Here is a 22,864-nt window from a genome sequence, read left to right on the forward strand (position 1 = left end):
AAGACATGTTGAAGCAAATGCGCGGATTTAACATCGCTTGTCCGTTCAGAAATCATCAAATTTCGAATTTTCCGACGGACTATATCCGTCTGAACAAAGCGGTGACGTCATCGTCGTGCGGCGGGAATTCCGGCTCGAATTTCCCCGATGATTACGTCATTTTTTCGCCTAAGGAATGTTCGCCGGAATCGACGACGGATCCGTCGGTATTCACCGGCGTGTGTGTTAATATACCGTGTTTATTGAGCGACGCGATCAAACACAGCGATAACGATAAGTCAAACATCGATTACTGCGATAATTCCGCCACTACAGACGATAGTGATCAGATCCTCCGCGACGCGGCGTCACAATCGCCTCGGATGAACGGCCACGTGGTGGCGAACGGGCCGTTACATCTGTGCAACGCGCGGCGCGCCAATTTGAACAACAACGGTCAGAATTCGGATGATCTGAACGAATCGGTTTCTTTGCTCGGACCTGATGTCTCTAGATATATATCTAAATCGTGTGATAATTCGCTAAATCTCGGTCGGGATGAGTCCGCGGATCCGGCCGCCGGCACCGGAATCGTATCGTGCTCGTCGGAATGCGTCGGGCGACCCCGCAATATGAAATGTCAGCGCGATTCGGCTTGTAGCGTGTCGTTCGACAATATCAAAATGTGTCATCGTAAGAATAACGGCTGCGTCACGTCGGGTCGTTTGAGCCCGTTGTGTTTACATAACAGTAACACCGTCAATAAACAGTATCAAAACGGTAACTTACCGTGTCAGTATAAAGCGTTAGGTCACGATCTGATCAAACATCTCTCCGATTCGTGCGTCCAAAGCTCGGAATCGAGCCAGCGCGAACTGCTCACCGCCAACATTCCCTGTTTGAAAAGTAAAAGCTGCGAAAGCGGATTCAATTCCGAAGAAACGGCTGTGTGACTTACTGTTTTACCTCAGAGACAAATCTCAACTAATCTAATCGCGCAATTATAGAAAAATTCGTTTCCGTATTCTTGTTTTTGTTTTTATCCGTAGACGTGGATATGAAAGACGACCCCTAGTGGTAAGCTGTTGAACTAAGGTGCTATATTATACGGAGCTGTGAAAAGTCCACGAAAAAAGCGATCACGTGAATGAAGCGTACACGAACATCACGAGGTTCATTTGAAAAACTGCTCTAAAACAATTGTCAAATAATGGATTAATTTGCATTGTTTGTTTTGTAGGTGAAGAGTTCTACTTCTGCAAGAGAATTTTCATCATCGTGTTATATTTCAGCCTTTCACTTTGTATTCTAAAATATGAAATATTGACGATATTTTGAGATTCCTTTGTACAAGATGGCGATGGTGAAGAATAAAGAGAATCTAGGTATCTGCTGCTGCAGAATTGTTTTAATTTTCGCTACTTCCATTTAGGGTACCGTTCATTAACAACGTGTACGTCTGAAAACTATTGATCTTAACATGCATACGTTAAACTAAGTGACCAGTCCCCTTTGAGCTAGTTTCCGGAGTTCAGTTGCACGGGACAGCAGAGGCTTGCATTTAAAACCGGTCTAAGACCATAATCTAACAACTTAAAACTCTGGCGTTGACAGTTACGGCAACCTAAGTTCCGTAATCAATCAACAGACTAGTCTTTAAAGTGAAGATAACTTTTGGACTTCAGTCACGACTGTGCAACTGGGCTCGCAGATCAGCCCGTAATAGTAGATTGGCGTTAGATATAGATATACCTTGTCAGTATAAGAGAAATTGTGATTAGTTGTGATACATGAACTAAAGACGTCCGGGCGTCTCCATGATCAAAACATAAATGTATATATGGCTTTATTAAATATATTATTTATCTATTTATTTGATATGGGAATTGTTATGATTTGTTAATATAATCGATACTATTGATTATTGATGATTATTGATTGATTTATGAAATAAACGAACAATGTTGTGCCTAAAAATTTATATAGAAATATTCGTTGTTGACCTGCATATGGAACTATATGATAATAGATTATGTATTGAGTAATTTTTGTAATGAAAAGAAGTGTCAGAGAATGAAAACTGAAAATATGGAGAAAAATAAATGGCCAAATTATTGGTGGCTGAATACGTGTATTTCGTTGACTTCATTCAGTTGTATGTTTTAGATGTAAATCAGAAACCAACAGTTCTGCCGCAGTCCCGAGTACACAATCCTCGCTGCGTGACGAAACGTCGAAGAAAATATGCATATATCTATTGAAAATAAGTTGAGCCACAGCCGTCACGTAAAGATTTACCGAAACTCGAGTATATACAATAGAATCTTTTCTTTCACCCGTCACTCTGCAAAGTTTTCGAAGCCCAAATTCTAACATGATTTCATATCGTTATAGGTCGTTGCTAGACTATAGTAGTGGCTTTAGAACGCATACCAGCTGTTCGTCGATTTGGAGAGAATCCACACGAGTTCGAATGATATTAAAGATTGAAGACATTTTTTAGTATTGTGACTAAAAACGTACGTATTCATTTCAAGAACATTCATTACAAAATTTCGAAAAAATGCATAGATTTATCATACGCTTAAGACTAGAGACAAACATGTTAAAGTCTGATCGTCGTGAGATTTTAAAGACCTCAACTGATAATCTTCCTATTCCTCGGATTGTAGTAGATTAGCTGAGACGCCTTCATTTCGGTCTATATTCGGTTGTTTGCATATAACTAATGCGCTATACTGATGCGTTTTCACTACAGCCAAAGGTTCGGTTCGGTTCACTCGGGAATCTTCGGTCGGATTCGGAGATCTTCGCGATTCGCTCGGTTGATGGATACAAACATCAGAAGCCGGTATCGACGCGTTACGCGAATGTTTCTCGTCGCTTTCCCCGCAGCGATGGGTAGCGATGATCTGATACGGTTTTGGCGCTAGACTCATATTTTGGATTCCTTCTAGCGACGGTAAATCCTCACCAGCGGCCGAGAAATTAAACTGTTGTAGAAGGTTCGATGCAGCGATAAAAAGTTGCATTTTTGCCAACTGACTTCCGGGACAAAAGCGTGGACCTGAAAAATAATGAATGATTAAAGCTTTACTCGTTAGAACACAGGAGCGTTCATTTAAAATACAATGTGAATGCAACAATACAGTGCAATGAACATTTCAGATTTTGTTGAGAACGTGTATATTTTTAAAGTAACGTATAAGGCCTACCTAAAGAGAACGGTATGAAATGTGCCGACTTGATAATTTCCCCATTTTGAATCCATCTATCAGGATTAAACTGTTTCGGTGACGACCAGAGCTCACTGTTCATATGAACCGCGTAGATATTTAGAAATACGATAGTTTCTTTCGGAATGAAATATCCCTTCAATGTCGTGTCTTCCGTGGTCGATCGCGGCGCTCCTAGCGGCGCTGTAGAGAGATAAACGGCAAATGACAATGTAAGGACTACCAGGCCTCTTAAATCTAAAACGTGAAATGAAATTCGTTGGAAGTATTACCCACCTATATTGGCGTGACGTAGCGTCTCCAGAACAGTGGCTTGCGTGTATAACATACGGGATTTATGATGTATTGATACAGACTGTTCGCGACCGACAACCTGGAATGAGAAATAAACCGTAGAACATCAGAATCTGCATAACCGAAACCCGTCCTTCAATAGTTTCAAAATGAAGTGGATGTATTGAATATCTAAGACAGAATGGGATTGTATAATGATATAGTAAAAAGTTCCTGTTATTTTTTTTAAATGTTGAAATAGGGGAAATATCTTGTTTCTTCTTTGTCGATGAGGTATCCTGTCTGGTGTGTCTCCTCCAATGCGAGGGGAAAAGACATCTTTTGATAATGTCATGTGTCGTGGTATTCAGAGTGTCGTGGTATTCAGACAGGGTTGATTGGGTCAAAACCAAAACCTTCTTACAGTATGCAGAGCGACTAGTTGGATCGGGTCTATCAGAATGGATAATAATACTTACCTCGTCAATTTCCTGTTGACATCTTCTCATAACGTCTGGATATCTGACCAGATATAACAACAACCATCTCATAACGACCTGTGTACTCTCTACTGCTGCTAATAATATGTTATTCACACTGTGTTTGATCATTGCATCTGAATGGACAGAAATAGACACCCTTTTTTCAATTCTGGAGATTACCGCCTGACCTGACCTTTAAACTCGTTAATTCACTTTCTATATTTGTACTATTTGTTCTTTAGTCGTCGAAGCATTTTGTCCGTTCGACCTTCGTCTAGCATTTTAATGGATATAAAGACATTGTAGACGTTTTTAGAATTGCCCTTTTCCTCAGACACATTTCGTGACGTCTTATTTACCTGAGCAATATCCTTCGTGTTGTTTGTTTTGTCTACATTCTAATAATATACTGATGGCATCTTCGATTCGGTTCGGATTGAAATTTGACTTGTGATCGCTGAGAATGTCGTCCAAAATTGCGTCGATTTTTTCGATGGTTTTCTTCATTGCGCTCACCTGATATATCGATTGAGTGAAATATAGCGAAATTCAGTTCATCGTCGCAAAAACGTGAATGATTCAAAACTTTTTAGCTAGCCTAATCACGAAATATATTCGCTATATTCAGAAATATTCGCAAATCAAACCCGATGGAAAATTTGTTTGGAATGGCCATCCGTTCATAACTTACCGAAGAAGTTGGTTTTATCATTTTGAGAACGGGTAGAAAATTCTCCGATAATTCAACTCGTAGATTGTTCATATATTCGTACAGCAGTTCATTTAATTCATTGAACATCAGACCAGTAAAATCATACCTACAACAATATACACTTACACATATAAACATATTCATGTATACATTCTTTGCTTGGAATCGGGAACTATAGTAATATGTAGCCAAAATAAAGAAATCGCTTTTAATCTTCTGAACTTTTTATATTTCAAAATGTAATTTCTCATAAGACTGCAGAGACTATCGACTCTATCCAAATCCTGTGATTCTAGATGAAGATGACTACCAGGGCGAACTTCGGTTATCGGAGTTATAGTCGAACTAAACGAAACCGAATGTCAGTTAGTCGAAACTTTGGTCCGAAATGGTCGACCACGGGATTGAGCGCGGTCGTTTAGTTCCGACCCATTTCCAAGATGGCCGATACTGTGAAATACGTTACGACCGAACTATAGTGCGTTCGGTTGATAGTTCGACTAACTACAAAAACCGAAGTTTGTAGTCGAAACGTCGAACCAGCTCGTGGATATTTTTCGGACTGTAATATTTCATTCTCGGTGTAGGATTATTATATATTATCTTTAAATCTCGGCTGTTTGGTTTTAAAAGCTTTTGATTTATCACGAAGCCCGAGTCTCTCCTCAGTGTGACGTAAAATCATCTTACCTGTTTCCGAATAACATGCGATAAAATGAACAGGAGAATAGTCGTTTACAGAACTGAGTCGGGTCGAACGGTTGTCTGTCCAATGATTTCATCTGTACGATCATATCGCGTAGGTCATTCATCAAAATGCTCTCAATTCTATCTTGATTTAACGCCGAGTGGCTGAACGCGATTTTCAGCACGTTTCGACTAGAATTTAAATGATCCGCGCCTAAATCTAAAAGGCAGATAAAAACAAGAGAAATTTAAAGCAAGTTGTATCGACGTATCGAATGTAACGAATCGGTACTGATTAAAAGCCCAAGAGTTGTTGCTCACGAGAAAAAAATCAACTCGTGGTTGTTAACCGATAATGATTAATATAAAATTATTCAATCAATAAATGCATTTGTCATCAATATGATAAGACATTGTTTGTCACGAGGATTCGAACCCAAAACTTTGGTGGCGGGGAGCTAACACTTCCGTAACCACTTCGCCAGTTCGTAACGTTACGAAACGACGTGTCTTATAACCCATAAATGAATTGCTTTCATATCATCGTGTGAATACGTTATAATTTTTACCTTTTCGTTTGTACAGTTCCTGCCAAACTCTCATCGTTCGCGGTCGATCGCTGAATCGATCCGATTGGTGCACGATCGCTTCTTTGATGACGTCATACGAATTCAGAAACACGACTAGTTGTTTACCGAAATAGAGCGATATGACGTCACCGTAACGTTCGCCTAAACTGTCGATGTATAGATACATATCGCGAGAGCGGCGTCCGACCGCGACTAGGTTACCGAGTACGGGCCAAGCGAATGGTCCGGGAGGGTAGTTCTTACGACGGCGATCCTGCGTGTACCATACCGATAATATGATCGCTGTCAGTAGGATAGCGAACGATGCCGGTAGTAAACCTATCGCCAGTATCAAATCGGATACAATCATCTCTCTCTCTCTACGAAAAATAAAATTGAAATAATTTTACTCTGATCGTTGATGAACAGCTACAAGTAGAGATATGAAAGTCCATACTTAGAATGAAAAATAAAGTACGAAATGTTTCCTTGAGTTAACAGTTTAAAATTCAATGTTTCTACTATCATATATCCTAATAGTCATTTTCAGCAATACATAATGTTGACTTACGTTATGGTAAAATGGTTGAAATAAACCACTTTAAGGAAACAATTCGAACTCTATTTTTTGTTCTCGTTGGCGGATTTATCACCGTTACACAACACCGAGTGCTTAGTCTCAAGTGATCGTCATTGATACTGTATATAAGATGGAATATTCTACGTTGAAACATGAATTATAGACAGAATACTTGAAATTTCCTATAACATCACCCTACACATATCCGAAAAACACCCGACGCACATCCGACGTCAAAGCAATTTTTCCCCTCCTGACTTTTAAAAAAGTATTCTAATTGTCTAATTGTGAGAACGTTTTCAGAATATTCGATACGTTTTAACATTGCCAGAATAGTCATCGAAAAACATCTCATATTACGTTGAATTGCTTCTACGCGCGTCAAGTTTTACCAGGAATTCAAATTTCTATAGCAAATTGTTAAACGCATGTTCAATTTGTTCAAGCAAGCTTACCTTAATCGTAACGATAATCTCGGAGACAGATCGTGTGGATTGATGGTTGTTCTCTGAGTGACGAGTGTCGTTACTTCAACGCTGATCGACGAAACAACGTACAGTTTTATAGTCGACATTTTGTCTATGGAATTTGTCAAATTGATGGGGTCCCTAGAAATCCCAGGCCGTAATGAGTTCGACTGGCTGTAGCCCTGGTCACAGTTCCAGGGTGGTGCGTATCTGGACAACATCACCACCAGTTTTACACCTAGCGAGCAGACAGATACAATATGCCTGTGAAAAAAACTTGTCTCGACAAAAGATGATAAAATTCGAGATATACATTACGAGATTTTTGATCGTAATAATTTAGATTTTATTCTATTATCACGATATAGGCCTACATGTTCTACATTGGACTCGAGTATGTTCAAAACCAACGTACTTTTTTCTATTCGCAGACAGTTCAAATTGCAGCGGATATCGAATATCGAAATAAACTCAATAGATTTAGTTTCTAATCGTTAGAAAGGTAAGGTGTACGGATAGTGTCATATGTATGTCTATAGTGTATTGGCGTCTAGTGAACTCATCTAATCGATAGTACTCAGCGATTGCAATATGACGTCCAAGGACGGAGCTTACTAAAAAACATCATTATGCATGCCGCGTCAATGGTATAAAACACTCAAATGTATTCACATGATAGAAACTCAAATTGTGCAAATCTCCTGATTCAATCATTTTTTGTTTGTACGGCGCAAGTCTCTAGAACGGGCTGGCAAACAAACTATGACGTCAAGTGCAAACCGTTCTCAGCTCTACATGATGATGGCTCTTGAAAAACAACACAAACAACAGATGAACGTTTCAATTTTCAAGATTATATTTTTCAAAATCAATGATATCGCTTAGATTTTATTTGTTCACGGACCGGTTTATTTCGAATGAACGTGAATTGTTCAAGTTATAACTGTTTGTAGAAAACGCGCAGATGAAACATTCGGTATCGTCGGTTGAAGGTCGAAGACGAGCGGGTGGCATTATCGCTTTTCTGTCACATCTGCTTAACTCGTAGTAACTTCAAATAAATCCCATGTTGATACATATATGTATATATGTGTCGTGCCTGGATTGATTTCATAACTGTGATGAAAAAAATGACGCCCAGACTAAAATGTTGTTGTCGATAACCCGAATCCGTTGGGGAACGCGAGTGAAGAAAGACAGAATCCAGACCTGACTGGTGATATTTATAACAGGACTAGACTCGGCCGAGTGACATCTTTCTTTTCTTAGAATGTCGGGGCATTCGTTGTGCAAATAGACACACGTTTTGAATCCGAGCGACTGATGAAAAATGATTACATAATATTCACAACTAAAACCCGTAATCTGAAGCAGACTCAGTACATTGATTCTGACAATTCCAGCACCAGTTCTGCGGTTTTGAGTTTTGCGTTTTGACTCCATATACTCATTAGATTTCAGTCAAAAGTTAGAATCAGTAAAAATCTCAGATCAAAGAAAAATCATAGCAAATCATGGTAAAACCTCAGCAAAATCATGGTAAAAACCTCAAACCAAATGTTAATTCAATATTGGGTCCTTGAAGGGTCTCAGTATTTTGATAAGTTATTCACACTTGTTTACTAAACCAGAGAAAAATCGCTCGAATCTTCTGCATTGAGGTAAACTTCAGTTAATGAAATGATATTGCATATTGCTAATAAGCAGCAAGTAGTCGGCTTTATCATGAACTCATGGCATTGTCAATTCTCACACAAGCACACATGTATTATATTGAATATTTCAATATTTCGAGTACTGTAGATTTGACCAGTTCACATTTGATTTGTCATTGTACACAAATGCGTCAGTGTTAAGTGCTTGTTCGTTTGATAAACTGCGGCAGAAATGTTGAAAACGTGTAAACATTCGGAAAGTTCACTTTCATGTGTCTTATTCAAATACTTATTGTAAACTGTTGCGAGTGACAGTGCGTGTGTATATTGGCAATGCGCTGACACATTTGACCATTAATCCGTCATTTTCTGCAAGAATAAAGACGTCGTCTTAATAATATGCGGACAGCGCAGAATTCTCAACAAACCGCGTAGAAAAAGGTACGAATCGGTTATTACGACGTCTATAGTGATTGATGTTCGAAAATTCATTTTCGATTTTTAAGAAGTTGCGAAATAATGGCGATAAAACTAAGACATTGATGTAACAGCTTAACTTTGTCATAGTATAAGTTCAACATATAGAAATATAATAGTTGGCCTATGAATTATAAGATTAATTGTTTTGGAATTTCGAGTTAAAAACACGAAATATATATATACACTAGTATTGTGGGGCACTGCGTTGTTTACATTTCTGCGCACTGGGTTCAAATTCACCCGCCGATTTTCACGCTCTTTCTATGAATGCCGTATTTAATGCACAATAGTTTCCCTAGCGTGGTCATTGTCGCTGCTTAATTAATGAATTTCAACGTTTAACAATAACTGTGGCATTATAGCGCATGACATGAGAATCGTCTATCGCTGCGAGGCACATATATTTTTCTCTCGCGGTGCCGCCGTTTGGCAATGCGCTTAACTTCTAAATGTATTTCAATTAAAATCAAAGCTACAAGGTAGATAGATATGGATCGGTGCCAGAATATGCCTGAATTTTAACCTAGTGTGGTTTCATAAAATACGGTTCATTTATTTTAGAATATAGCCTATACCTGCCTAGTGATGGAAGAGCGTGAGAAACTGCGAGCTGCGGCTAATAGATGGCAGCAGTTGACGACCAGGGCTAGATTCCGCGCCTTGTCTGACGTCAGGAAAAGATACATGAGACTCAACCGTAAACCAGTACGTGATCCGGGTATCATAATTATCAATATTCACGATTAAAGAAGTGGTAGTATGGAAAAGGTGCACCCACTGACCCGATGAAGCTATTGGTGCACTAGTGGTAGCAAAGTCTCGAAATTTCTAATAAAATCAAGTCAACCTTCATTCACAGATCTATCTGTTTCGACACCAGGTTAACAAGTCTGCTCTCTGCAGCTCGATACGATTTACGAAGAGAAAAATGTCAAATATCGATAAATTCCACGATAGATTCTTTAAAAATGAATCAGTTAAAAAATTGTCAAACTGAAGACCCAGTTTTAATCATTAATTTAATCAATAATTCTAACGACGGACTGTGATCCAGTTTCACAGCATTGGAGATAGAATCAAAGGCAGTTCATTTTCAATGAGTCAAACCTTAACTCGGAACTTGTGGAACTGGATTCTGATTACGAATATTTGAAAAGAAGTTCTCTGCGATGATAAATTGTTTCGTATGGTTTTACAGTTACGACGACAGCTCAGATTCTGGTTACGATTCGTCAAACACATGTGTTCGTTAGCGATAGAACTGAAACGACGGTCGATGGACGCCACGGAGAAAACCGTCGTCTCGGAGTTCTACTACTTGAAAACGAACGGACCGTCAGACGTGACCGACGCCGCCTTCGACAAAAACAAATTCAGGCGCAAATTCGACGTAGGTTCAAAAGAGTTGTTTTGTAGAATATTCTTAGAAATAACGTATTTGATAGTTGAATACCCTAAATGTAAACGCGTGTGGCAAAAGCTGGTTACGGTTTTGTAAAGTCGCTCTCATGTCACAAATTGAGCAAATTGGTGAGAATTTTATATTACTATAAATTAGAAATCTAAACAGTTCGAATGTTGCCAAAGTTGGTTTATGTAGTCTTGCACCAAGCCATCAGCGAAAAATTCTCTTCAAGGCTTGTGGCCCCGCACCATTATCGATCGAGTGCCGTTGATCATTTTTAACTGCCTTGAAGCGCCAACTCATAGTATTTGAATAATTAAATCATTTAACCGTGTTCGGAAAGCTTGACGATGACAATGAGTTCTAAAGTATTCAAATACGAATTGATTGTAACATAATTGGGAATTGTGTGGTATGAATGCCTTTATTTATTTACCAATTACACTCGAGATCGGGCGCAAATCCATCGAGATAATTCTAGCTCACTCAATTTCGGTTGAAATTTTGTGCGATTCATCAAATCGAGGTGTATTTTGCTTTGTTTTTGTTGTTGTTTTTTTTGAAGGATCGTTTGCCGATATTTCTACAGAAGATAACGCATAAACCGCCGGCGATGAGAACCGATGTTGAGTTAAACGGGCTGTTGAAAGTAATGAATCGAATTCGTAGTTTTCAGTATAAATTCACGGACGCGATGCAACATCAGATCTGCCGCACCGTACAGTACACGTTGTATGTATCGATTCGGTTTATTTCGTTTTATTAAATGTAGAAAATGCCGCGTTCACCTGGAACGAAAAAGCCACGAAGAAAACCTGAGTATAACATTGAAATGCCTTATAGAACGATGACCACACTCAAACGTGGTGAACGGATAATAAGATAAAATCCCACTATTTACAGATTAAAATAATTTAAAAACCAGAATTTATTTATTAAATCTAAAATATTTAAAAGACACGACGTTTCGATCTCACCCTAGAGATCATCGTCAGGTGAGATCACGTCGTGTCTTTTAAATATTTTAGATTTAATAAGTAAATTCTGGTTTTTAAATTCTTTTAATCTGTAAATAGTGGGATTTCATCTTATTGAAATGCCTTCGCTATGTACGAATCAATATATACATAATTTCAAGTATCTCACTTTTATCAAAATGAAAACGGGATGTTTCGGGACAATTATCATTATCAGGACCCAATGCTACTAGTCAGACTAGTTTTAACAAGCCCACAATTATCAAGAAAAAGCACGGACTCTAAAACGTTTTAGAGTCCATTGAAAAACTAAGAGAATAGTGAAATTCGAGACCTTTTCCTATATTAAGAGAGCGAAGTTTCGAGCCATTTTAAAAACTTGAAAATGAAATTCATTCATTAAGAATTGAAATGAAAAATTAAGACACGACGTTTTGAATTTTCTAGAGGGACCAACCTAAGGCGTCTTTTTAGACTTTTTATTTTAATTCTTGAGAAATTAATTTCGTTTTAATCTAAATTGTCTGTGTACGTATTGGGGTTTAGTTTGATTATCTATTTTCCACGGGCTTCGTGTTGTTTTTATTTTTGTGTATAGTTGTGAGAAAGGTCGTGTGATCGTACGTCAAGATCACGTCGGGTACAATTTCTACTTCATATACACCGGTTCGTGTCTCGTACAGAAAAACAAACTCGACCCCGAAACGATGCAACCGACCACAGTTACTGAACACGTGTTGAGAAAGGGTGATAGTTTCGGGGTAAGTGTGTGACTGATAGGGCTGGAAGTGACTAAGGGGTTAAGATATTCATATGCGGCCTATGTAATTGAATATTTAATGTAGTTATCTAACAAGCAAGAAGCACACAGCGGTCGAAGAAAAACATTTTAAACTGAAATGGCATTTTTGTTTGGGAACCAAGCAAAATCATGTTTTCCTGCTTCGCTTCCTGGCAAGTGTGGTGGGTTCACGGGACATAAAATCATAAAAATCAAACGAAATCTACCAATTAAATAGATAACATGCTCAATCCCTGTTTAAAGATAAAAAAGATCGTGTTTTCCTCGCATTGCTTCCAGCAGATGTGGTGGGTTCGTAAGGGACGCCGAATCAAATCTACCAATCAAATAACTTACAATCCGTATTTAAGATGAAAAAGGTTTTTTCAAAAAGTTAGTAATCGCTCTGTTTTATCCACCACCCATTTATATCTATTCGTATTATAGGAGTTGGCTTTGTTGGGCGATGGATTGAGAACAGCTTCGATCATCTGCGGCGAAGCGACCGAAATATTTCAAATCGAAAAAGATACGTTCATGGAATTTTGTCCGGACATATTTCAAAAAGAGATGGATTTTAAAATTCAATTCGCCAGGTAAGGAGACTCACAGGACCCAAGCAGATCGACAGCCGATGTATTGGTTCACTTCTAGTTTCAAAAATCTTTCTCTAGTGGTTCCTCGTTTACTAAAATTTCAGAAGTTTTTCGCTGTTCGAAAGCGTCGATTTCGAGCCACTGCGAAACCTGTGTTTCCAGTCTCAGATCACTGAAATACCGGACGGTAAACTGATATCACACGACTGGTCTCACGATCCAAATATATATTTCATTCTCAAAGTAAGTGATTCGGAGAAATAAAATCGAAGTTCCGAGAAGCAGAACAGCAGGACCCAGTTCCACAATTCTGAGTTTAGATTGAACCCACGAGTCAAAGATTGAACTAATTGATTCAAAATATACTAAAGAACTGGATCCAGAACAGTGGACACTGATCTATGGTATATTTCATGATAGGATTTAGATCGAATGGAAATAAAAATGTTACATTATAGTATGAATTACCAGGGTCTTTGTATAAATTCACGGTTGGGTTAAAATTTCACAGAAAAGTTGTGATTAGTGTAAGTTATGAAATCTAAATATTTGTTTTCATGTAGGGACGGATTCTGTTGCTGAGAAAGTTGGATCTTCGACGAGTGCACGAACAGTACAACGTCACCGTACGAGTTAATATGAATAAAAAAATCCCGTGGCCCAGAGAAGTGATCGGTTCGAACTATTGTCGTTACGCGGCGGTTGGGCTTTTACAAGCCGGCCAATATACGGTAACTTATCATACGTAGTACGAATAGCGACTGCGAGTACAAAAAGCAGTTTGAACATGTAGAACTTTCACCATTTCGTGCTAATTTAAGGTATCACAGTAAATACAGTGAAAGTTATGAGTTATCTTTTGAGAAAAGTTTAGTGAAAAGACCGAATAGTATTGTGTCACTGACGTAGATTTGTTATGTAAATGGGATCGAATCCCGGTGGTGGCTGGGTTTCATTGTCGAAGGGTCTCTTTCTTTACGACGAAAAAATGAACACGCTGATAATAATGCCCCCAGTGGCGTTCAGTGGGGTTGCTTTGAGACAGCTCGAACTAACTAATAAAATCCGAGTTGGCACTAGAGAGGTATATACGATAGTCTCTCGCACCTTCCTGCTAACTGGCACTGATTCAAAGCAAATAAACTCATTCTGCATACAAATTGGTGTTGTAAGCGATTAGGTAAAACAGTTTTGGATACAATAATATCAGCCACAATCAGTAGTTTGACGGCATCACAGGCAATGCCAATATTTGAAATGACACACGTGAGCTTACAGCACCGGCTCAGATATACACAATGCATCATTCACATTTGTGCGTTGAACACGTTGGACCTGAATAATTAATCGAACTGAACCTCTGAACTGAATATTGTGTGAATTCATAGAATATGTTAAACGAAACGAAATCGAAAGCACGAAGAAGAATGTGGTTCTCTGATTGAAAATATCCAAGATAGTACCAAAAAACCCTGTATAGATTTAGACGTAGAAAACCAATAATCGACTCGTCGTTTCTATCGTTACCTTTTTCGCATCCATCTTCAGAGAATTTATTGTCATATTCAAATTGAAATTATATCGGTTAAGTTAGAATGATAGAGTTATTACCTAGTCGTCTAGAATCTATGCCTTTAGATTGATTATTCAAATTGTACACACATTTTTTCCATGTGAATATGGATTTTTTTCGTACCTTCGTAAATCTATTTTTCACTTTATTCTTTATTTACGAAATACTGACTTTATCATTCATTATTCATTAAATGTTTTATCTGAGGTATTCTGCACGAAACGATCGAGTTCAAGTTCATTTCACAGATAGCTAAGAATTATATCCAGACAAAGAAAACTGACATGAAGTATTGACAAAATTTTACGTTAAAACAACGAGTTCGTTCTTATTGATTTCAAACTAATAACTGTTACTGCTATTAGTCTAGTACAATCTCGTCTCGTATAGATTTATTTTCTGTATTTTACGCCTAAATCATTTCTCTCTCTTCTTTTGACGCAGGATTTGCGGATTTTGAACGAAAATTTGGCCAGTCAAATACCGAGCTTAATCATGGTCAGCGAGGGCGTGTCCGTGCTGCGCATGTCCGTGTTTCTTATTCGAAGTCTCGTTCCGCGGCAAATCATCGACAACTTCCTGCGAAAATCATTCAAACCGTTTAGGTGAGGATTTTTACGTAGCATCTCCATATCGTGCATCCACTCACAGTGCATCCACTCACAGTGCATCCACTCACAGTGCATCCACTCACAGTGCATCCACTTACAGTGCATCCACCCACAGTGCATCCACCCACAGTGCACCTGACGGACTTGTATCTCCTCAGTTCCTGACAAAAATCAACTCAACGAGCACGCGTTCGAATTATATGGCATTGCGTTTATTTCCGATTAAATCTAAAAATCTCAAATTCACCTGTGATATGATATCATGACGTAACCATGAAACTAGCAGTAATGATGGCTGATGTGACAACTTGTATTCATAATATTCACAATTCAACATGTATATAATACATCAATACTGACAGTACTGTATTCAGTGACGACACCATCCCCTCACAGTGCTGTATTCAGTGACGACACCATCCCCTCACAGTGCTGTGTTCAGTGACGACACCATCCCCTCACAGTGCTGTGTTCAGTGACGACACCATCCCCTCACAGTGCTGTGTTCAGTGACGACACCATCCCCTCACAGTGCTGTGTTCAGTGACGACACCATCCCCTCACAGTGCTGTGTTCAGTGACGACACCATCCCCTCACAGTGCTGTGTTCGAATTCTCAGATTTGAATATTCATGATGAAATATCTAAAAATGTAGAGAGAATCCCACAATGATAAGAAAAAGTCCGAAAATGTAACTTCGAGATAGTAGTTTATTTCAACGTTAAATACGTTTATAGTTATTTCAACGTTAAATAGTTTCAACGTTGAATAAACTACTATCTCGAAGTTACATTTTCGGACTTTTTATCATCATTGTGGGATTCTCTCTACATCGCGTCAACACAGATATAGTGTTCTATCAATCGTGATCTAAAAATGTATCTTTAGTATTATGATTCTATATTTTCATGTACGCATACAGCATTCCCGGAGATAAAGAACTCAGTCAACGCGTTCTCGAAAACCTCAACTGGCAGCATTTCAAATCGAAACTAACCGAAACTCTGAGACTCGAACGATCAGGCGGAGCAGTGGCTAGTGTAGCGGCCACTGCGAAAGGAACGAGCGGTTGGTCGAGGTGGCCCGGTCGATCTCGACTACCGAAATCAGCTCCTCCCAGGACCCGATGTCCGACTTTCCCGCATTTAGCGTAACACTGAGATTAACCAGAAAGACCGGCTTTATTGATTAGTATTAACTTAAACCCAGTGGATTAGAAAATAATTGAGTTAACCGGGTTTCAAGCTAGTCTATGAAAATACCCAGGTCATTGTTCTGATACGAGCCGTATGAATTTTGGAGTCCCATTTCCCAATGTTTGGTACTTTGTCTGTGGTTGCGTCTTCGGCCAATTGATAACGACCACCATTCATTCAGTATTTCTTACAACGCAGTTTTTCTTGTGTTCGGCGCATCTTGAAAATATGTAAATAAAATCATGATGAATTCAATAAATGAAACGTATATAGATAGAAACAATGCGATTAACGCTTGTAATTATTCCGACATTCCAACATGTATTCGTTCAAGTTCGTTTATATCATGTAAGCATGCTTTTTATATATTTTCAAAAAAGACGGAATTTTTCGCTCGCAAACGCCGCATAATTTAGAACTGGTTCACGGGATTTACGATGATTCAGCTTTTTCAACAGTTTACAGTTATTTGACAAACTGATGGTCTAACTGAAGATATCAGTGACAAAAATAGAACAATACACATCATTAAATAGCGGCTAGTGTCAATTTTACACCGATATTTTACCAATTTTACTTATATTAAGATACATAACTAATACAACGTTACGATGTCCCTTGTCTGAGTGATGATTATTTATACTGGTTTCGCTTAATTGAACATTTTCTGTCATTATATTTGGTCCTTTGAATGTCAAGGGCTGGACAACATAATATATAGTGAAATTCATCCCCTAGATCACTGTTGCAAAGAGGACAAATCCTATTTTCTCTCTGTACTTTTATCCATGTGCAAGTTTCAATTGGAAGTTTGTGGTAGTTCTAAATCTACTTACACTATATATCAGGACCCGGTTCCACAGTTGTGAGTTAGAGTTAACTCTGAGTTAAAGTTAGTTCATTTTTAACTCAGAGTTAAATCTTAAATCGGAACTGTGGAACTGGACCCTGCAGTGAAATTGCAGGCTATGATTATATCTTTGATTAGAGAATAACCGTCACCTTTATGTGATTCCCTTGTGGATGCTCTCCATTCTTGGAGGAACTGGTCCATCAGTTTTTGCTTTAAAGTGGATTTCTGCCATCTAGTATTTGGAAAGGATTGTTGATCCCATATGTTGTTTAGCCCTACGGAATACAGAATGATTTTTTTTACGTTGCTTATTCATTTAAAATTTGGAACTATGCATTAGTGTAAAAGTTATTGATTATTCCTGCTGTATGTGACATGCCGGATAAAAAGAACGACATTTTTTATATCGCATTCAGTTGAGATTGTGAAGCAGTCTTTCATGTATCGAGTCGCCGTCGCAGTAACTGCAATTTTTTTTCGGAATTTGAACATGTGTCGTTTTCTCGTCTTGACGTACTTCGTGTTTGTCTGCGCTTTTCTAGGTAAGTGCATAATACACATACATTTTACTATTCATAAACAGTTGATTTAAGATTTCAATAGAAAGAGGTGTATATTTTTTCAGTCAGAAATGGATTCTCATTCTCTGTCTACTTTAAATCGAATGATTCCATTTTCTATTTATTTGAACGTGTAGTAAATTCAATCAGCTAATTCTTTCAATTACTAATCACACACGCGTTGACCGAGTCGATTCATTGCTCTTAGCTCGGAATTATATTAACAGCTATTTTTCCTGCCATAATTGATAAAAAGAAAACCTCACGATGAGGGATAGAAATAGATAAAGAAAAAACGGCAGATGTTTTCTTAATCATGACCATTGAAGAAACACTATTCCGTGTTGTAACGGTATAGTAGAGAATCCCACACTGATAAAACAAAAGATGAAGTCATTCCTGAAGATGAATATTAGGTTATAGTCGAAACGTCGAATGAATAAAAAACACATCAGCTACATAGGTAACATTTTTCGGACTTCATCTTTCGTTTTATCAGCGTGGCCCGGATTCTCTACTATATTTTCTTTATCGATTTATAGCCGATTAGAAGGCAATGAAGGTGCATCTCAATTGATTCAACATCGTTTTTTGATTTATTGTACAGTGAGGTACACAAAACCGACAGGTTTAGGAACAATAATGTTTTTACTGTTTATTGATGCACGATATAATAATTACGTGGTACATAAAATATTCTTTAATCATCCTGTCTCATTTTATTGGTTAATTTTGACTATACAACTAAAATTAGTTGATTTGAAATTTTGACTCGAGAGTTTGTAAGTGTTTTTTTGCGTATTCTTTAGTTATTGAATGAAAGGAAACGAATTATTCGGGTCCATATGTGGAAAGAGGACAGTCGCTGGTGAGATGTCCACTTGGTCTAGTGAGAGTAGCCTGTACATGTGAACCATGGTGGAGCAAATCTTGCGATGGTGCTAAATTTGCGAGTAAAGGCTGTAGAGCTTACAATCGTGGCGGAGCTGAAAGAGCGAGGGTAAATAGAGAAAGTTTCATCTTTAAATTAGAAATAATCACATCTCTGTGATCCTTACACTGCTCATTGGGTATTCTTGTAATCGAAAATATGTAATTCTAATTTCAGAGCGTTGTAACATGCACCGACGATGATACGAATATCTATTACACTGTAACATCGGCATTGGTTGCGAGTCCGGCAATAACGTGTCCTCTTAATTCAAAAGCTGTCTCCTGCACTGTGACTGTGAAATCCGGGTGAGTTTATAAGCCGAGATCACACGGAGACGATTTGGCCCGGGCCAAAAATGCGTTCACACGCAAACGATTCATTCGATATTAAACAATACCCAAAAAAATGAAGTGGGTCATTTCCGGTACCAGTTGCAATTCAAACGCAATAATTTGTCTAGTGCTAAAATTTGGCTCGGGCATGGTCCGAAGTTTTTGGTCGGACCAAATTTGGCCCGGGACAACTGTTCACATGGATGCCCTGTTTGTTTGGCCCGACCAAAAACGTCGGACCAGGCCCGAGCCAAATTTTAGCACTCGTGTGATCGCGGCTATAGTCTATCATCATATTAATTCTGAGATGAAAAACCGCCTAGATCATTAATTCAACCAATATTCCGCTAACATTTAAATAATTGCACATAGAATAGAATACATTACATACTGGTTTGATAGGTTTTCCCGATTTTGCATTACATTATCATTTGAGAAATTTGACAAAGAAAGATATTGGTCTACTACTGGTTGACAGTTAAGTGCAGTGCCCGTAGAGTGCATTATAGTACTCATTTGGTTTTTCTGCCCCTGAAAACAGACCAATTTAGTGCTAATATATTGATTGGCAATAACGAGCGCTCGCTATCATTTTTAATATCAATGGGATTCGCTCACCAATTTCACCTACGAGCAATTATCTAATTAGATAGAACGATAACCACACTTAAACGTGGTGAACGGATAATAAGATAAAAAAAACCCACTACAGATTGAAAGAATTAAAAAACAAGAATTTGTTTATTCAATTTAAAATATATAGAAGACACGACGTTTCGATCTCACCCTAGAGATCATCGTCAGGTGTGAGATAATTAGATAATTGCTCGTAGATTTCACGCACGGCGCGCAAAGACTAATGAAAGCATGTACCTTCAGAATGGTGACTGATTCGGGCCATAGTACATAAACTTTATTGTCTGTTGATAATAAACTATTGACAAATAACATACAATGACACATTTCTAAAGATGGTAACAACAATTTATAGTCCGAAAAAATCCGAAATAACGCAAAACATTATACATCTAATAATCGAGTTGTCCTAAGCTTTTCCATAACTTAAAAAAATCTAGAGATATTTTGAAACATAACAAATTTATCGGTGTTCGGGTGTACAAAATAATTTCTAGGGATGTATTGAGATCTGGGAGTAGCGAATGTGGGACATGCTTATATAAAACGTGGTATAAAATCTTCAATTCGATCATCAATAGGGCAGGTTCGATTCTCATAAAGTAGCGGTTGTGGTCGTCGCCATCTGCCTGTTTCTACACATAGATTATGATTCGAGCATCGGTACCTATTAAAAGTTATTCTGATCCACTTTGGTAAATCTAGGTATCGTTCATATACAATATTTTAGTCTTGTAGCAACGATAGTAAAAGGCTCTACCTGATAACGAGAGAAATCCCGCAATAAATTCAGCCAAAAATGAAAAGTTTAAAAGTAAACGGCTCTATTTGATCTCTGTGGGACGTTTTGAAAGCATTGAGTATACTGATCTTTTAAACGTTGTTCTATGGAATTGATAAACCATGATTCGTTCTCAACACCTCGACGGATCCAGAATTCTCCGAAGCCTAACTGGTTTAATAAATCATTTACACTTGCGGTCCAGATAGATATATCATGGACGTATAAACTAGATTATCTAGTTTATACGTCCATGGATATACCGATATCAGACATTACATCATACATTTTTCTTATCAACTTATCTGGTTTTGATTTGAGCACTTTTAACCAGAACTTAATTATCTGGATTCGATGTTGGATATTCAAAAGGAATAGGCCTTATTCTCCGTATAAAAGTCTGCAAAAAAAGTCAGGCGTGGATTGTTTAACTCCTAAGGAGCCCGGTGGGGACATGGTGAGAAATGAATATATATTTTTTTCGTTCCGGGCCTCCGTAGTCCTAACATTCTTACTGGTGATAAAGTATGTCTGAAGAATCTAAATATTTAAGCATGCCTGCTTGATTCTCGAATATTCGGGACAAGAAAAGCCCTGAATAGCCTACGCAAATAGACTATCGGTTTTGTGAAACATTTATCCGTCCAGATTTTCTAAATTACCGAAATCTGTCTTGTTGATTGTAGTTATGGCTATTCGAATAAAACACTTGTGATCATAAATGGTGGAAACACGTGTAAAGTTGGCGGATGCAATGAGTGTAGCGTTCAAGCAAGATGTAAGATCAGTAAGTACAGAATACGGTTAGCGGTAAAAGTTCCCCTACTGTTGAATGCTTCGTATTTCATATAAGGAAAAACTATTTTCACGATAGCAAAAAGTCAAACACATTTTGCCACTAGAAATGATGATTAATGATGAATAGAATTGGAAAAATATTTTCATTTGAAATGTTCTTAAAACATCATAAGAGGGGATTTTTTTACCCAATTTGATGAATTGGAGAATTACGATCGAAATGTCGCGTCCTTTTGATTCAATCGAATGACACAATCTTATTATTTTTTTGACCGACACATTTATTTTGTATGTTATTATTTTAAGACATGCAATGTTCAGACACGGCGATCTATTGATACAAAATTCCACAATAAGAATCACGAATTGAGTCCGAAATATTTCCTTGAGCCAATGTATAAAAGAGTAGAAATGTTGAATAAACAATAACTCTTGAAAACATTTCGGTGCCGGGTTTCTTTCTTGTGGGATTTTATATTATCGTTACAGCGCGGACTCTGACTGTTTCATCCATGTTTATGCTTATCTATTGGCTCTGTCCTGAACTCTCTCACTCATTATCAAATAGTTGATAAAATGCCTGTTTTATTTTTTTTTTCAGGTAAACAGAAAAATGATGATATTGGTTGTATATTCCGTAATCTCACATCACCAATGGTTCCATATGCAAGTGTGCTTCATAAAAAGATTAGGACAATATCGGAGACTGAGTGCGCCGGAGCATGTGTTAAAGAAATCGCTCACTGTAGATCTATAGAATATTTCTCAGGCGCAAGATGTTCACTGAAAAGGTGTAATCTACTCAGAGAAACTGATAGACGATTCAAGAAGAGAAAAACCGGATGGATTTATAAAAGCGTCGACCCCAGCACTATCACAGTTTCGTAAAAAAGATCGAACAATGTAGAAATTAGTACGATACCCACACTCAAACATAGTGAACAGATGATAAGATAAAAACCCACTATTTACAAAAAGAACACGACGTTTCGATCCTGACGATGATCTCTAGGGTGAGATCGAAACGTCGTGTTCTTATATTCTAGATTTTTGGATCAATAGCCATCTATATGTCGTCTTATATACTTTTTACCGTTTTCATTTATCCTTATTAGTTTTTAAGTAATTGCGAGTCAAACCTTAACTTTAACTTTATTATTCATTATTTATGAAATGAATTATCTGAAGTATTCTGCACGAAACTTTCTAGTTCAAGTTCATTTTACAGATAGCTAGAAATTGTATCCAGACAAAAAAAATCCTACATGGAATATCGACAAAATTTTACGTACAAACAACGGGTTTGTCATTATTGATTTCTACAACAAGTAAAGACTGTTACTGCTAATTAGTCTAATGCAATCTCGTCGTGTTTAGCTTTATTTCTGTATTAAAACTTCAGTAATTTCTCTCTCTCTTCTTTTGCATTCTATATATTTACAAAAATAAAACAATTTTCGTTCGTTATCAATGCATAATTTAGAACTGATTCACGGGATTTACGATTGTTCAACTTTCGCTATTAGAAATAAAAATCTGGAGTTGGTTGCTACATAGGAAATGTTTTTTTTGGAGCTCTTTGATATGTTGATGATATTATTCTATTGGTACCTTGTTAATTAGCATTGAATATCATGATTGATATATGCGATCGATTTTCAATAGAATACGAAGTCAAGTTTAATGCTAAAAAGACAATTTACTTATTTT

General features: G+C 37.7%; 2 protein-coding genes across 2 annotated transcripts; one reads left to right on the top strand and one right to left on the bottom strand.

Annotated features, from left to right (window-relative positions):
• Positions 1-2,633: 2,633 nt before the first annotated feature.
• Positions 2,634-7,092, bottom strand: LOC141913362 (cytochrome P450 2J2-like). The gene is made up of 9 exons (XM_074804866.1): positions 6,974-7,092; positions 5,939-6,318; positions 5,373-5,589; positions 4,662-4,788; positions 4,330-4,486; positions 3,968-4,104; positions 3,492-3,588; positions 3,195-3,398; positions 2,634-3,046 (listed from the first exon to the last, which is right to left on the bottom strand). The coding sequence occupies exons 1-9, from the start codon at positions 7,090-7,092 to the stop codon at positions 2,634-2,636; spliced, it is 1,851 nt and encodes a 616-aa protein (XP_074660967.1).
• A 2,613-nt stretch (positions 7,093-9,705) lies between these two features.
• LOC141913363 (uncharacterized) lies at positions 9,706-16,218 on the top strand. The gene is made up of 9 exons (XM_074804868.1): positions 9,706-9,825; positions 10,319-10,510; positions 11,091-11,257; positions 12,101-12,263; positions 12,731-12,879; positions 12,984-13,122; positions 13,443-13,610; positions 14,897-15,057; positions 15,987-16,218. Exons 1-9 carry the CDS (start codon positions 9,706-9,708, stop codon positions 16,216-16,218), a joined length of 1,491 nt encoding a protein of 496 aa, XP_074660969.1.
• Positions 16,219-22,864: the final 6,646 nt, after the last annotated feature.

The sequence above is a fragment of the Tubulanus polymorphus genome, chromosome 11 (genome assembly GCF_964204645.1).
Source record: "Tubulanus polymorphus chromosome 11, tnTubPoly1.2, whole genome shotgun sequence".
Taxonomy (NCBI): domain Eukaryota; kingdom Metazoa; phylum Nemertea; class Palaeonemertea; order Tubulaniformes; family Tubulanidae; genus Tubulanus; species Tubulanus polymorphus.